A 16,629-nucleotide genomic window follows, 5' to 3' on the forward strand; every position below is an offset into this window, starting at 1 on the left:
CAAGGTACTGTATAAGTACTCACTTATTTTAAAGAGAAAAACAAAATAATGTTTCGCAGGTTTTACGAATGAATGCTCACTGCAGTCATTCTGGCATCTCCCATAGCTTATTTCTTGATGAACGTCTGTCTCACAAAATGCTACTCTAGGTTCAACCTAGTTCATCTTATAAAACTAAGCCAAGGTAAATGCGAATAACAGTGTCAGTGGAATCACATTTATGGCACAGTGTGACCTATAATATGTTAAAGAACTATATCAGAAAAGGGAAGCTATGGCAAACATTATGCGATTATCATGATAACAGAGTGGAAAACTGTGGAAATGCAGTTTAAATCTACTCCTGTGGACATATACACAAAGGAGCATCCTCCATGAATTGTAATCAGCCTATTATGAAGCCCTTCCGATAATCACAGGGTGCGAACAGCTAATAGAGCAGTGTCCAGTGTGAGCAGCAGTGAAAAGAGATAAGAGACAGTGCCATGTAGGACCGCACTGTTAATGCTGAGGTAGCACACAAAACAGACCACTGATCCCTGCATCACCTGATCTGGGTTGATTGTGTTTTGCTAGTGGCTTTAAAAATTAATCTCGGATTAAAGGCTTTTTGTTAGAGAAACACTACTGCTGTTTACCACAAGAAAAAAAAACAAGCTTATCCTTCAAAAAAAGGTGTTTCTGTGGTTTTCCAGGATGTTACTGGCTTAACTAAACCTTTGCCTCCCACAGAAAACTTTCTGGAAGAAGGCAAAAGAACTTTACTGCGCAGAAAAAAAATGAATGTGTTACTTAGTCCATTTATAAGCTTATCTGAAACATCTCTGGGAAAGGAAATGGAGTCAGGTATCCAAGGTACTTTATTTAGTACAATATCCCATTGAATGGCTTTAAAATGGTGTTAATGAAAGAAATGGTCATACGTAATATGAAGCCTAAAAAACGGGGAGAAACCTTCAGATGTAGTGCAGATATATCAGGATGTAACTCTTTGATTTCCCTTGAGTTAACTGAATCCACTAATCCTGCTATAAAGCAGTGATAATGCCTTTCAGGAGTGACTTAATAGAAATAGAGCTGAAGGATAATGTGCTTGAGTCTGGTTTCTTTTTCTCTCATAAATGTAGTCAGAAAATCTTTACTCTGAAAAGGTATCGCACATACATAATTACTTCTAATTTTTTTTTGGAATGAATAATGCAAACTGGTTCATTTCTTGTGTGCTTAAATTACTTTAAAAACTAATTATTCAGGAAAGTATTACTTTTTCGTGGGTAACTATCTGCAAAACTAATAAATGAGAAGAATATTTAAGATTTTTCTGTTTTTTCTTCCTCATCTGTTAGCCTCTGGACATTTGTCCACTTAAATAACTGTGGAAAAAAAGTGGAAAAAATCCACTTGGCCATCAGCTGTCAAAACAGGGTTGTAAATAGCTCTGCAATAGTTTTCTCTGCTTTGCTTCAAAAGCGCAAGGCTAAGAGGGTCTGACCTTTTACAAATGGAATGGCTTCTTGCAGGACATGGAGCGGTGCTGAATGCTGATTGTGAAGTGGAGCTGGATGCCATCATCATGGATGGAGAGACTCTGGCTGCTGGAGCAGTCTCCTCCATCAGGAACATTTCCAATCCAGTGACATTAGCTCGTTCAGTCATGGAAAAGGTGCTGCTGCTCTTTTTTTTTACATTCTAAACAAAATTAAAGCTTAAAACAGAAAAAAATGAAAGAGAGAAGGGTCTGGGTCAGAGTAAATCAGCTGGGTTCAGAGTTACTACATCTGTTTAATTCCTTTCTGATGTCAACAATGGGCCAGTAGCAACTTGCTTTGTCACAAGGTTAAGCCAGTTTCTCTTTTGCAAGGTAATGTGTTTCAGCCATTACTCATCTACTGTATAGCTAAAAAGGTTGTTAGTACTGAAAGTTCAGAACTGCACATTTTCACTAATTCAATACATGCACTCAATCCATAAAACCAAGTAGGCTTTTACTGTATCTAAGGAGAAAGGTTAGTTTAACTAAGAAGAGGTTCCTGCAGACCAGAATTTTGCTGCTTGGTCAGTTCTTCAGTTTTCAGACATGATTAAATTCCAAATATAAATGGAATGTATATTCTGTTTTGTGTGTGCATGGTTTTATTTTTGTGCTAATTAAAAATTTAAATTAGCACAAAAATAAAGCCGTACACACAAAATTGAGCCAGACATGGGGATTTGCACAAAAAAATGTCATTAACAGCTTGCTGTGCAGTTTTGTTGGCAACCCAACGCTAATAGTTTCTCCCAGTAAGTCTCAGGGCTCAAACGAATTCTGTGAGTGGTTGAGCTGCAGGGTGGCTGTGCAGAAGCTCTTATCTTCATGGGGCTCATTCTCCCAGCCCTGCCACAGCCACGTGTGCGATTCCAGCCCGGTGGAGGCATGACCGACGAATGTCGGCCTCCACATCACAGGTTGGGTCTGAGCCAGTGCTGTGGCTCTTTCCCCCTTTTCTGCACACCCCCAGAGTAATCTCCGCAGCTGTCTGTCCGTCAATAAACCACTTGCTCAGTTCTCTTTGTGCAGCATCCATGCACTGTTAAAAATAATTTGTGACCTATGGGTGATTACTTTATATTCACCTTGTATGGATTTCAAATCACTTTTTTGGCATAAGGTTAAAGCTGTACTGTGTTAGTATTATATTCATTTTAGGCTCTTTTGATATTTTGTTATTATACGGTCTACTCAGGGATCACAAGTTGTGTGCATCACTGTGTCCTGGCTCTCAGCGACAGCCCGCGTACCACATGGGGAGGATGAGGAAGTGTATACAGGCTCACTCATCGAGCCATTCGTCTTGTGAGCTAATTATGTGCCCATGCTGGGGCAATCCCAGCCACAGGCAGCAAGTGACAAGACCCAGGCTGGGAACTTGAGAACCGCGCGTGCAGACCCGACCTGTGAGCACTTGCTCGGCTTGAACCACTCTGAAGCGCTCTATTACTGTGTTGGCCTGATAAGAGCATTACTTCATTCACAGGGGAAAAAATGTCTGCCCCCTGTTTTGGCTTTTTGATTTAAAAGAAAATGTTGGGAAAGAGCTTTTAAGGGTACTATTCACTTTTGATGTGGGAAAAAATGTAGCGCTGATAAACACATTTTAAAATTGAGTCTATGTAATTGACCAGAATATCAGAGAAAGTGTAATTTAAACATACTAAAACCCACAACAGCTAAATGACAGTTTTTTTTCTTTATAAGGTTTGTATGAGACAGTTTGGTAAAAATTATTTTACTGACACAACAAACATGGTTCCCCCAGTACTAGAATTGAATAACTAACTGTTATTTTAGATTTGATTTTTAAAAACACGAATTGAGGCAAAATCTATAGCACTGTAACTGATTTTAGCACTGAAACATTGAAAATGGAAGCTTTTCATAAACACTTTCCTCCCTCAGGCATGAGGAGAAATGTTGAGGTCTTGGAGTTAATAGCAGTGATATCAGTATCTACAGTACCTAAAAAACAGAGTAACTGTTAAGAGAAGTGAAGAAAATAAGACATTTATTACACTGATAATATATAAACTGTGGCAAGTGTAAGACATGCCTTAAAGACCAGGCATCCTTAGAGGAACACTGCCTTGCAGTGCTTTAAGATTAACTAGGAAAAATCTGAAAACAGTTATAATGTCGATCACTCCTGGTCTTCAAGGACTTCTGTCCCAATGACAATTTAGGTCATTTTTAGGTCATATAACATGCTTAAAATATGTGAAGAACGGTAAACCCTAAACCAAACCATATTTAAGCGACTGATGATTTTAAGAGACCTCAACAGCTTTGAGGGTTGGTTACATGTGATTTAGATCAATTAAGACCACAACTTGCTCAATTAAATCATTAAGAACTAAGCTGGGATAAAAACAAAGGAGCCTGCATTTCTCCAGAACCAGCTGTGAGTATTTGTATACACAGTTAGACTGTCTTGTTCTCTTGCTACTTAATACCTTGTTGAAGATGTTATCTGTGATGAGTTTGGAAACATTTCTGAATTGAAAACATACTATACAGGATAACAAAGACAAGCTCTGAAAGTCAGGCATACTTATCACAGTTCAAAATATATGGATGAATATATTTTATATATATATATTAGATATAGCAGATCTAATACCCAGGGCCTTTACCTTAAATAAAATATCTATTTTTCATGTGCGCGTGTGCACATAATCATTTTAAAGTTGTTTATGTGTATGTGGTCTTACACAATTATTAAATTCTAATTTGTTTTGACAATAGTTCTCAAAGATAAACGAGTGGGAATGAGCACAGGAAATTATTTTAGTGTAGTTTAAATACTATGCAAGCTTTCTATTTCACTGGTTCACCAAGGGGCTTCAAAGCCGTGAAGTTTATACTGGAATGGTTTATACTGGAATGTGACTACTTCTAGTCACACAGAAAAAGACAACAATAGATGAATATTTATGTAAAATTAAGAGATGATTCCACAAGAGAATGCTGATTATATATAGATCAATGTTTTAATTCACTTGTTATTGTGATAATCTCATAAAACTAAATTTAAATTGAACTATACGAAATCCCTCCTTGTTCCAGGTGGCCATGGGTTATGGGTGGATGAACCAAACTCATGATTTATACTTCGATAAATTTGAGAAAATGCAGAATGAACAGAGCTGAACCACAGGAACTGATGATTCAAGGAATCTGCCAAAACTGCCCTGAAAGACCTTGGTCCAACTTTGGACTGGCAGATACGTTTATCAGCCTTATATTAAAAATTCATCAGTCCTTGATCAATGCAGCTATCAGACTTCACTGACCCCTTGTTCTTTCCTGTGATCTACAGAGTTTAGTCTGACAAAGAAAAATTACATTAATAAGCTTTTTAATATTTAAAAATTTAAAAGCCGAGTAATATGTTAATGCTCAACAAGATTTTGAGCAAAGAACCGTTTAAGCCATTACTTTCGATAGCACAATGGACGGATCCTGTTGTGTGGGCTACATGATCGGCAGGAAAATGTGTAATTGTCTGGAAGTTCATTTCCTTATCGTGTTGTGCATATCCCACAGTTGTGAGAAGATGTGTGTGCATCAATGAGTTCTGCACATCTCACTCCAGACATTCAGCATTAAATATTTTGTCTATTTAATTTTTTGACAGACTCAGGATGAGTTTAATAATACACTTTAGCATTACTAATCAAATTAAAACAAGCTGTTCTATTTCAGTGAAATTTGAACAATATCACCCATTAAGTTCGACTTAATGAAACGCATCCAAAAAACCTAATTTACTACAGGAGTCCAGAAAAACATAAAATAAAGAAAATAAAAGGGTACTTTCTTAAGTGGTTCCTAAATAAATACAACTCTAGAATAACAGAGCAGCTGCTTCGTTATAAAGTGATATAATACTGTCAGTTATATTCTTCCGAATCTTAGCAGAAAAGACAATGTAAGACAAACACAGTTTATATTATTTTAGATTTTTTTTCTGTTTATATAGTTCCAAATAGAATTAACTTGTTAATGAGCTGTAAACTGGTATTAAAAAACATTGAGTAGAAACTCACAAGAGTAAAAAATACATGAATATGAATTAACCTATAATGAGGTTGTAAAAGATGCAAGGAACTATGTTTGCACTTTGTCTTTTTTTAATTATAAAGATGTCAAAAAATGTGAAGATTTTGACCCCTGCTTCTACAGTGTTTCACACAAAGACACATTTCTCTGTCAGGCTGTTTTACACAGAACACAATTTAGTCATGTAAATCCTTTCTCTCATTGAATAGCAGCAGGTATTCTGTTAGCCTGAAATGACAGATTAGTGCTTGTCAGCTAGGCTGATAGATCCGTTAAAACCAGGATGGAATGAACTTGGCTGTGATTATGCATTTCCTAATGCACATTTGACTGATGATGGAGGTATTTTTCAGCTTAGTAAATTAAACGTATTAAAAGTTTTGTTGTCCATAGAATTCCATTTCACTTTGCACACCTACGCAAATATTTCCAATATCTTGTGGTTGATTCTTTATAAATATGAAACAGCTATGTGATCCTAGATCATGTAAATATTTTATTTTCACTAAAACCACATTGATAGAAATTTCCTGATGGCAAGTCAGATTTATTACCAAAATGACAGAAAAGGAGACTAAAATATACTCTGCTATTCTAGGGCTCCTATTCCCATCTCCTGTGGCAAAATCTCATTTGGAAAAGTGATCCTTAATCTTCAATTACAGTTCCATCAGCTTCTGAACAGTAAACACGTCTGTGTGGCTGAGAGGAGACAGGCAGAAAACAGACTGGATCGCAGAGAGAAAACCTGACTTTAATAACACGGCCTTCCCAAGCTGGAAGCTGTAGGCTGAGTTATAAAAAAAAGTGAATTTCCCTGAATACTTCTATGGCGACACTCAAAGACATAAAGGTGATACATTTCTTTGAAAATGTACCTGCAATCATGCACATAAGCCATAGGACTTATTAAGGATAAAAAGGCTCACATGGTCAAATTAGGTTATTTTTTCCTATTTTCATGTAGCAATAACCTGTAGCCGGTGACAACAGACTCATGATACAGGAGTAAATGTATAAAGTTTCTTCCCACACTAGAATTTAGAAAGTTCCGGGTTCTTCTGATAGAAGTCTGCAGGTATGGAAAAGTAAGGAGACAATCTTCTTTCTTCGTCATTTTGTTCAGCACTGGTTGGTTAAACCAAAACCAAAGTTTGTACCTCTAAAAATTACCAAAAAAAATGATTCCCTACAGTCCCAAATGACCAAATCCCACATTTAAAATCTTAAGAAACATTACATAGTAGTTGAAACTTATCAGACAGTCTTAAGGAGAGTGGTATTTAAGTTAACTAACTCTTCTTTGGAACTATAATGATTAATCATCCTCTGATGATTTATGAAGTAAATAAAATTATATGTCATTTTATTTTCTGCATACATAGAAATTGCTCATAGGAGAAAGTAAATACCATGTGTTTTTCCAGTATGTGAGAATGTGTGGGTGTGTTTGGGAGGGAAAAGAGTGATACTCTATTTCTAGATTTCTTTCAGATGCAGAAAATTCAAATTATACTGTACTGTATGTCTTGGTCATAAAAAATAAAATGTGCTTGAGCTGTTCACATACAGTACACATCCTTTCTGCTCTCTTTTTGTCATTGCACCAGTCTTTGAAAATTGAAATCGTAAACTTAAGTGTCTGTGATTACTGACAGTTCTGTCCTACAGTTTATTTTATATGGTGCAGTGAACTTCATACTCTATGTAACTTTGTGCTTTTGGCTTTAATTTTTTGCCCTTAAAATGATGGAGTGCACAAAGGTAATGTCCCACCCGTACCATACATAGTCCGGGTGTGGAACATGAGCAAAAGAAATCCTCATGGTGGCAAGAAAGGAGAGGAGGGTTGATAAATATTATGTTGAAAAACCTGGTGGGGAATTGCACTTTGGTAAATTGAAGACCTCTCTTTTTATTAGTTCTGCTGTGATCTATCTAGGGAAGGTGTCTGAGTGAGGAAATTCACACTGCAGTTATAGATTTAACCACAGATGTGACTCAGAGGTTATGGATTGTGTTACCATACATAATAAGCAGGTTGAGGTGATCTGTCACTCCTGTGCGAGGCTCATTGGTTAGCTTAAAGGAGCCTTGATACTACATATCAAAGACTTAATCCCTCTGTTTTAAGAATGACATTCAAAGCACTTAGCATAATGGATGTTAGCACGCCTTTATTAGAGGTTTCTGAAGCCTTCCTTTTGCATAAGCATTTACTGAAATCCCTGTACATCACAGAATTGGAACAGAGAAAAAAACAGAGGCCCTCCTACAACTCAGCTCCTGCTCACTCTAAACTCTCATCATTCTGTTCCCCCTTTTAGTACCATGCAATGCTTCTTTAAGAAAGATTTTAATGTATATTCATTGAAATTAAAAGATTTCCTATACTGACAATGGCAGGTATGTAAAATTTAATGTCTGACATTAAAAGAGTCAGACATTGTAAAACAAATCAGACTCCATTTGCTTCAGTTGAAATAAGATCAAATACAGAGATTGCATATTATTTACTTTTAATCTACATGTTACTGAAAGGCTGTTCATAAGAGGATTCAGCAGCAATATAATTCCATATAATGTTCATCTCTTGATTAAGCAATTTGACACTCCATTATGTTCATGCAAATTGCTAATGCAGTGATTCACAGTCATTTTTACTGATGTTCTATGTGCACTGTTACAGTACTTGCCTTAACCATGGCTATAACTCTAATGTGTGCAGACAGACCACGTGATGCTGACAGACAGAGGGGCGGACAGATTTGCCAACAGCCTCGGCATGCCCAGAGTGAGCACAGAAGCATTAGTAACCGAAGATGAGAGGAGGAAGTGGGAACACTACCAGAAGTATGCAAAAGGAGTGAAAGATCTGTTCAATTCACAATGGTAAGCCCTGCATATGGCCCCTCATGAGTGCCTTCTCGATGGTTTGTACAAGTTCTCCATTCTGATTCTTCTGCTTTAGAACAAGCTGGCAAAAATTGTGCACTGACTACAAATTGTGCATACCTAAACCACAGAGAAGACTTCCTTCATCTTGCTGTTTGAGAAAGTTAACATTCAACCTATTTTGAGGAAAAGGTTGTAAAAGGAAGAAAAAGGTTTCTTTTTGTTAAGTAAAAAACTAATTCTAGTCATTAGGTGACCTCCTGGACATTCCAAGAAATATGATGAGCTTATTCTATAGGTAAAGCATATGAATAAAGTGTACCCATCAAGTGGATTGATACATTTCAAAATCCTCACGCAATCAATAATATAATGATGTCATTATTGTAACCTAAATATTTATTATTACTTGATACTGTGTATAATGATGATGATTATATTTATTCTACTGCAAGAGCTGGATATGTTGCATAAAACTGCAAACGCTGACATTGTTAATCAGTGTAGCCTATTTGTAGCTATATAGAAGAGTGAAAAAAAATCCACACAAATTCACTGTTTCTGAAGTGTTCTAGTTGATTTCTAGTTTTAGAACACTGCTGTCATAGAGAGCACATGAAAGAAATCCCTCAAGAAAGGTCATCAGACTGAGCCAAGCTTAAAAGGCAAAAAAAAAAAGCAAAAGTGTTTGTCTTACGCATAATACTGTGAATATTATACCATGAAGAAAAGGCTACTGTTTTATCATATACTCCTGCATTTTAACAGTTTTACTTCTGGCAAGAAGTCTCAGTGGAGATACTGCAAGGTAAAATAGGGCCTCAAAGTTGCTTAACAAACACATAAAGTACAGTCCAGTTAGTGCATGATGCAGAATTCAGAATGTTCATAAATTTGACATAGTAGTTAGGCTGTCTTTACTGGTTCATTTGGAAATATCCTGAAGAGTCATTAACCACGCTGTAATTAAAAGGTCTTTATGATGTGTCACAGAGAGAAACTGGATCATTAAGCTAGTTGAACTGAAATGAAAGCCCTAGGCAACACTATCACTGGACATTCTGTGCAACAGTAAAAAGACAAATTCTGAACAAGTGTCTCTGAATAAGTCTATTGGCTTATTCTACATTCCTCAACTCACACTAGGGTTTATACCAAGATTTATATTTCCACCCGCTCTACCAAAGAATACACATTCTTTTAAATCATATGAACAAATTAATTAATTAGGTCATGTAGGGAGCTGTGTTAGCATGCGTAGGCTGCAAAGGAACAAGTGAAGGTTTATTCCTGCTGAAAAGAGAAGAAAGGAAACACAACATATCGGCTGTGACGCCCGAAGAAGCTCCACAGCTGAAACGTTGTGTTTCCTTTCTTCTCTTTTCAGCAGGAATAAACCTTCACTTGTTAATTAATTAGGGCTACATTACGTGTTTGAGTTGCCTTGATTCACAAAGCCTGTGATGCCACAAATTAATTAGCTAATTTTTATAAGTAAATTATGAAAAGAAAAAAAAAACCTTTGTTGGATGGATTACTTACATTTATATAAATTTGTACGTTTAAATACACAGAAAGCTGCATTTTTGCAAGTTTCACAAAAATGACCTTTTGGAGCATTTAAATATTAATGAGATTTATCATTTGTTTTGTCCACGTCAAATACCCCTAAAACACCATTATACTGTACTATTAAAATGGTCCAGAACAAAACCAGTGTGGAAGAAAAAAAAAGAAAGAAAATATACTCTGCAAAACAGGGGCAAGGTCATTGTTCATTCAAAGATTGCAACATGTCTGCTTCACAGAAATGGAGTGAGCAGGGGGGTAATTTGATCATAGGTGAATATCAAATATCCAATAAGGAAATGTTAATAAAGCAATGCTTAAGGGAGAAAATTCAAGGTTATAGTTATAGAAGTTAAACTGTGAACTGGTTAATTATGTGCTTGCTGAAAAATGCTATAAGCCCCTTTTTATTGAAGAACTACTATGCCTCAGACTGAAGCATATTTAAGATCTGAATTTTATTATGTACTTCTCCTATTGCATGTCCTTTGCAAGTAAATATAAGTAACGCTGCAGATTAAAAACAAAGTGATTTTGGTTTCAATGGAAATTATTAAAAATAATTTAGTGGGGGGATGTCTTGGGATGGGAATGTCTGGAAAGACTCCATGAGTGCAGAACACAGAAACATTTTCTGAGCTGACAGTAAAATATGTGAACTGGCAGCCTATGTTCTGATGACTCACAGATTCCTATCTAACGATGTAAATATACGTTAACGATATACAGTAGGAGTCCTTTCTCCCACATCCCTCTTCTATGTGTCTTTAGAAATGTTGTGGTGTTACTTCAGGTATAGATTGAAAATGAGGCTGTGAAGCAACTGTAAATATGCAAATATGAGATTAGAGTGCTTTATTCTTTAAGAATCCTCTAAATCTTTAAGATTAATGTTAAGGGACTTTTTTTCTGCCCTCAGAGGCAGACCCGGAGTATGTGGTCTTGTAATTACAGAATAATAATAATGGATATCTAGAAAATATGTACAGCTGTTTTGCTTAACATTTTAGCCTGAATATCTTTGCTTGAATCTCTATTTTGAACACTTATAGTTCACTATCACTTTATAGAAACTATAAACTATATAGTTTGTTATACTTTAATTATAGGGAAAGTGCTTCAATCCAAAGCATACAATGTCTAACTAAATCAAAGTTTTGACTGTTTTGACAACAGGTTTACGGGAAAAATCAGTTCAATTTTAATATTATTACTAACCTTAGTGTAAGAAAAATACTATGTAGCAGAGCAATTTAAAACACTGTGGCATTCTAAGATAATCGTTTACAAGACTCTTTGTGAAGGTGTTTTGAAAAGCAAAAGCTATTCATAATTAAAGTAATGATTTTTTCGGGTGTCCTTTATCACTGCTCCACACTCTCCCTTATTTTGCAATACATGCATTCTGAGACTCTGACTCTTGCTGGAACTTGTGATCACCATGTGCAACCTCTCCAACCTCAAAAACCATCTTTCAAGTTCCACAGAGGTGAAAATCAGACTGCAGGGAAGATGCAGCAGAAACTCAAAGTGTTGATGAACTCCTGGTATCACTGCTTGCCAACTTTCACAGAAAGTGGAATCACTGTCTCCAGTGCAGTGTGCTAATGAACCTCCTGAAACACATATGTTGAGGTGCCCCCATCACTGTTTCAGGAAGCTCAGGGGAATCTTTTTCCAATAAATGGAAGTTCTTAACTGACGTTCGTGAGGGATAATGATAGACAAGCCAATCTCACACAGCTGTTTTAAATCACAATCATTTCTGACTTTCCTTATATCTACAGTATATCAATTCAATTCTAGCTTTGTCCCATTGAGCAGACTCCCAACATCATAACAGAATGAGAGACATCTTTTACCAACCCAGAAATCAGTGCGACATTGTTACAGTAAGATAAGGGAGAAGATCCAATACACTGTTTGAAAGAGCTTTTGCAGTGGGCCCGAAAGATTTCCTGTGCCTATTAGTGTCAGACCTGGGGACACAGAGGCCTCTCCCAGACAGAAGTGTGAACTTGCAGTGGAGGGGGTGAGACCCACAATCCAAAATATACTTTGCTTTCTTTGCCACCCTATATTTGTAGAGTATATTTAAGGTGATTTGATTTGGTCCAATTAATTTGCTACTTGCGAAGACTCGTTTATCCAGCCCATTACAATCAATGGTAGTAATGTTTCCAAAACAGTAAGTGAGACAGCATATTAAGACTTTTTTAATAAAAGACTTAAGAGTTAAGATGGTTCTATTTTATCTTGAAACAGCTTAATTCCCTTAGAAAAAAAGAGTTTTATATAAATGGTATTGCTGTATTTGTCCCAACTCAGGTTTTTCCTATGACCAGTCCCAGGTCTTGTAGTCATTGACAATTCTACAGTTTGACCATTAATTACAGTAGGTTGGAGGGGTGTGGCGTTTTTCCTAGAATCAATGACCAGTTCCTTTGTTTTTAAAACATTTGAAGAGAACCATTTATTAAAGTCATTTAGAATGAGATGGTTTTCTGGGTCCCTATCTAAGCTGTCCAGGGCTGTGTCATCAGCACATTTAATGAGATGTCTATTTGTGTGTTTGCTTTTACAATTTTAAACATACAAAATGTACATTAAGGGGGACAAAACACAGCCCTGTGGTGATCCAGTGGAAATACAGTGACTGTCAGATAAGATATTCCCTTATCTGAGCTGTTGAGTCCTATTTGTTAAAAATTAAAAAACAAACTGTTAAAAACATTTTTAAAAAGTTAAAAACTCTTGCCTCTTCTCACATTTTTTTTACATTCATCCTGCCTCTACCCATCTCCGCCTTTGTAGCAACTCCTGTCGTTGCAGGTTTGAGGCTCCTTGTCCTACGGCCAGGAGATTATATATTAACCAAGTGGGTTAAAAGCCAGAACTTATCATACTTAAATATTCAATAAACATTAACAAAACATCTGACTCTTGGATGACATGAGATCTAAAAGGAGTTGTCCAGCCTAAGTAAGGGGGTCTGCAGGAGAGTGGAAACAAAAACAAGAGGAAGAGCAGCCCTGGACTTTACCCACCCACAGGACATGGTAGAAACAAGTGAAAAACTCATCATCATCACAAGCAGCAGCAGCATCAACAGTAGCACTATTATATTAAGTTACCTTTAGATTTACAAAATAATGTTAGTAAACAATATGCTAATAACATTATCCAATAGGATTTTTATATGAAATTATCTGATTCTATTTGATTTGATGAACTATCATGATTTTGATAATGTAGTAGTGGTCTGGCAACCACTTCAAATCTCAACAAAACGTGTGAGTTTAGGAGCAGTCTTTTATTCCAGTGATACAAACTGTGAAAATTGATAAAATGGTGCAATAAAGTGTGAGACATACTGGGCGTTTGAGAGATATGACTTGATTCAAGTGGTGTCAGTCTTTTGATAAATTATCTGACAAAAATAGGACTTTGCCTTACATCTGAGGAAGGTGTTCAATAGTATTCCTGCTGAGTGACACGCATGACTAAGAGACTGCATCATGTCATGAAGTAGGAGCCAATGCATATTAACAATTGAAATTATCTCTGCAATTATCTCTACCTTTGAAATAATCTTGTCTTATTCACAATTCTGTTATGAGAGAACAAATAGATCAATATATTAGCCGATTCTTACCAAGCAGACTCATAAGGTCATTTGGCCTTGCTAAATACGCTCAGATGAGGACTAAGAGAACTGTATGTGCACTCATTCCTTTAAACAATTGAAGTAAAAAGAATCCATGCACTGGTTTCTTTCTTCAATTCACGGTTATGGCATTCAATAAACACCAAAGCTTTTACACTATTCCTAAAATTTAGATATCCTTCCACCTGCTGTCCAAAGAAAAGAAAAAAAGCTAAAAATTAAAATTTTAAAAATCTTTAATTAAAGCTTTTGAGAACTTTCTTGTGGAATTTCTTTACATTAATAGTATATATACATTTTTATTATGGTCTCGGGGGTTCACCATAGGACTACCGTGATATGGTTCTGTACAGACGGGGCCCTGGGGTCTATACCAGACCCGGGGTGCTGTCTGTGTGGAGTTTGTATGGTCTCCCCATGTTCACGTGGGTTTCCTCCCACAGTCCAAAGACACACTGGTAGTTAACTGGCCCTGGTGTGAGTGCGTGTGTTTGTGTCTACCCTGTTCACAATGTTTCCCACTTGAACCCACTGCTCGGGGTCTGGCTCCCCTGTGACCCTGAAGGGGCTGAAATGGTTAATAAATGGATGGAAGGATTCTGTTCAGGGGGCGAGGACCCTGGTGCAATCTGAACACATTTTATAGACAGTAGAATATAATCTGTCACAAATTATCTCTACTAAATGTTGTACCATGAGCCCGGTTTGTTATAAGCCTCATTGTAAAGCAGAACTCTAAGAAATTCTGTAAAAGTAGGTATGATTTATGCACATGTTTCTAAAGGATTTAAAACTACAGGATGCCCTCTCTTTCCTGGAACAAAAAATAATCTATTTGAAAATCATTTTAAGAAGTGATGAAATGTATTTGTCAGCTTCTGTACTATTTTTTCCTGTATTGTGCTGCACTTTCTTCAAGGCACCAAAAATAGAGATGCAAGTTAAATAAAAGAACTAGCTTCCCGCACACTGTGCTCCAGGTCTCCTTTGTAAGGATACTGATCCTTTGAAAAACTTCAATTCCACACCGTAGTTCTTTTATTGTTTTAGTAACAGCGGCCAGCCTAGACGTCTTGAGAAAACATGGAGGAAGATTATTAGGAAAGATTCCCCATGTGTGTTGTAGGGCTTTATTTTAGCACACTTTTTTGGCTTTGGTAGGTGAAAGGTGCATTTTGCAAGAAGAAATCAGCTAGACAGCACAAAGATAATAAAGTTTAAAATGAATTGATCTTGTATTTTCTGTTGTCTTTCTTCAAGTAAAGGTACAGCTTTACTTAAACATGTCTGTGCAGTATGTCAGGCAGAAATGTGCAGCTGCCATTGCCTTGGTTGACAATAAGCACTGAAAAGCCTTGGTTAAACAAATGAGAAACATGTGAGATACTCATCTCCTAAGCCTGTTGGGTGCTTGCTTGATGTGATAGCCTACTCGCTGGAGGTACTTGGGACTCATTCACACCTCAGCATGGCTTACTGTCACTGCTGTGGGATATTGGTAAGGACTGAAGTCTCTGCTACACTTAGACATATAGCATTGTTTGAACTGCATTCATTTTCATCTTCACTGGGAGTTGTGAAAAATAATTATTAATTTGAACAATAATCCTTGTTGGTGTGTCAGTGTCTGTCAGATGGCTACATTTCAGAGCTGGTCTGATCCCGAGCAGGAGTGTTTCTTCTTTTGTTATGTTCATCAATGAAATGTAATTAATTTTGTATAACCCTGGAGACAATCAAGGCTCTTTGTAAGAAGTGCATTATTGCCATTTCTGTTTGCAAGGAGTAAAATTATTCTATTGTACCGTTGTCACCCTTACAAAAGGTTACTGTGGTATACCATCATGACAGCCCAGAAAAGTGAAGTGAAAGCAGAGCAAAATCTGTAGGAAACGCAGGCGTGAACATTCTTTAATCATAGGAAAATTGAAAACATATCTTGTGGTTTTGCTGTGGTAAAGTTTCATAAGGATTTAAACAATGGCTATGTTTCAACCCTATCTAACATGATTTCACCTGGATGTTACAAGGACTGACCATGCTGGTTAATTTAATTTATTTAATTTAATATTGTATAATTAATATTATCTTACACTGTATTAAAGCAAACCAAGAAAGCAGATATTTGTGCAAATGCAAAATAATTTGTTACAGGTACATAATAAAGTAAAAACACCTGAAGAGTTCTGTTTTAGATTTTAAATCAGTTCATTTGTTCTATAACTTCAGCTTAGGTTTGTTCCCCTCCTGGTTCTACAACAAAGAATCTTTTAGTTTTAAATGGCACATGTTAGTGGGATGCATTGTGTTGAAACACTCTTCATTAGCTGCTAATGTTAGGCATTTCCCCAGCATGACTTTCTATTTAGTCTGTGAAAATAGGACACTAAACCTATCACTCCAGAAACATTTAGCATCGTAATGCTCTTGCATCTGTATAGTAAAAACACAGTACTCACGCTTTGGCAAAATATTTCTTAAGATTTCTTATTCTTAGAATGCCCATACCATACCCTGAAAATATGAACTGTTTATTCAATAAAACAAACCATTATCCCAGGTTGTTGATACTGGTAATTTGATTAACATGAGTACACTGTTTCTTCAGTCAGTAAATTGCAACTAGATTCAAATTTTGATATCCTCATATATTACTGTTATACTTTATTGTATATTTATTTTCCCCTTTGTTCCTTTTAACTGTATGATTCTTCTGTATTAAATGTTTAGCTTTTCAGAAACACTAGGGTCATGTTAAGGTCATAGTTTCTATATATTAGACCGTACTTGTTACTTGTTACAAACCTTTCCTTTTTGATTGTATAGGCGTAGCCTGTAATCAGCTTGTCTACTGCTTTGTAGTGTTTTTTTCTTGGCTGCTAAAATTGAATTGGCCTAA

General features: G+C 36.4%; 1 protein-coding gene across 4 annotated transcripts in view; it reads left to right on the forward strand.

The window, feature by feature from the left end:
• The window catches only part of LOC102688735 (isoaspartyl peptidase/L-asparaginase), a 60,650-nt gene that overhangs the window by 25,345 nt on the left and 18,676 nt on the right, over nt 1–16,629 (forward strand). For all 4 annotated transcript variants that reach the window (XR_001480354.2, XM_015363142.2, XM_006638866.3 and 1 more), the window contains 2 exons: nt 1,521–1,663; nt 8,328–8,491. Coding sequence is in view for 3 of the 4 variants with exons in the window: in XM_015363142.2 (XP_015218628.2) it covers nt 1,521–1,663; nt 8,328–8,491 (307 nt within the window). In the remaining variant the exon portion in view is untranslated. The remainder of the gene's footprint in view (nt 1–1,520; nt 1,664–8,327; nt 8,492–16,629) is intronic.

The sequence above is a fragment of the Lepisosteus oculatus genome, chromosome 17 (genome assembly GCF_040954835.1).
Source record: "Lepisosteus oculatus isolate fLepOcu1 chromosome 17, fLepOcu1.hap2, whole genome shotgun sequence".
Taxonomy (NCBI): Eukaryota; Metazoa; Chordata; class Actinopteri; order Semionotiformes; family Lepisosteidae; genus Lepisosteus; species Lepisosteus oculatus.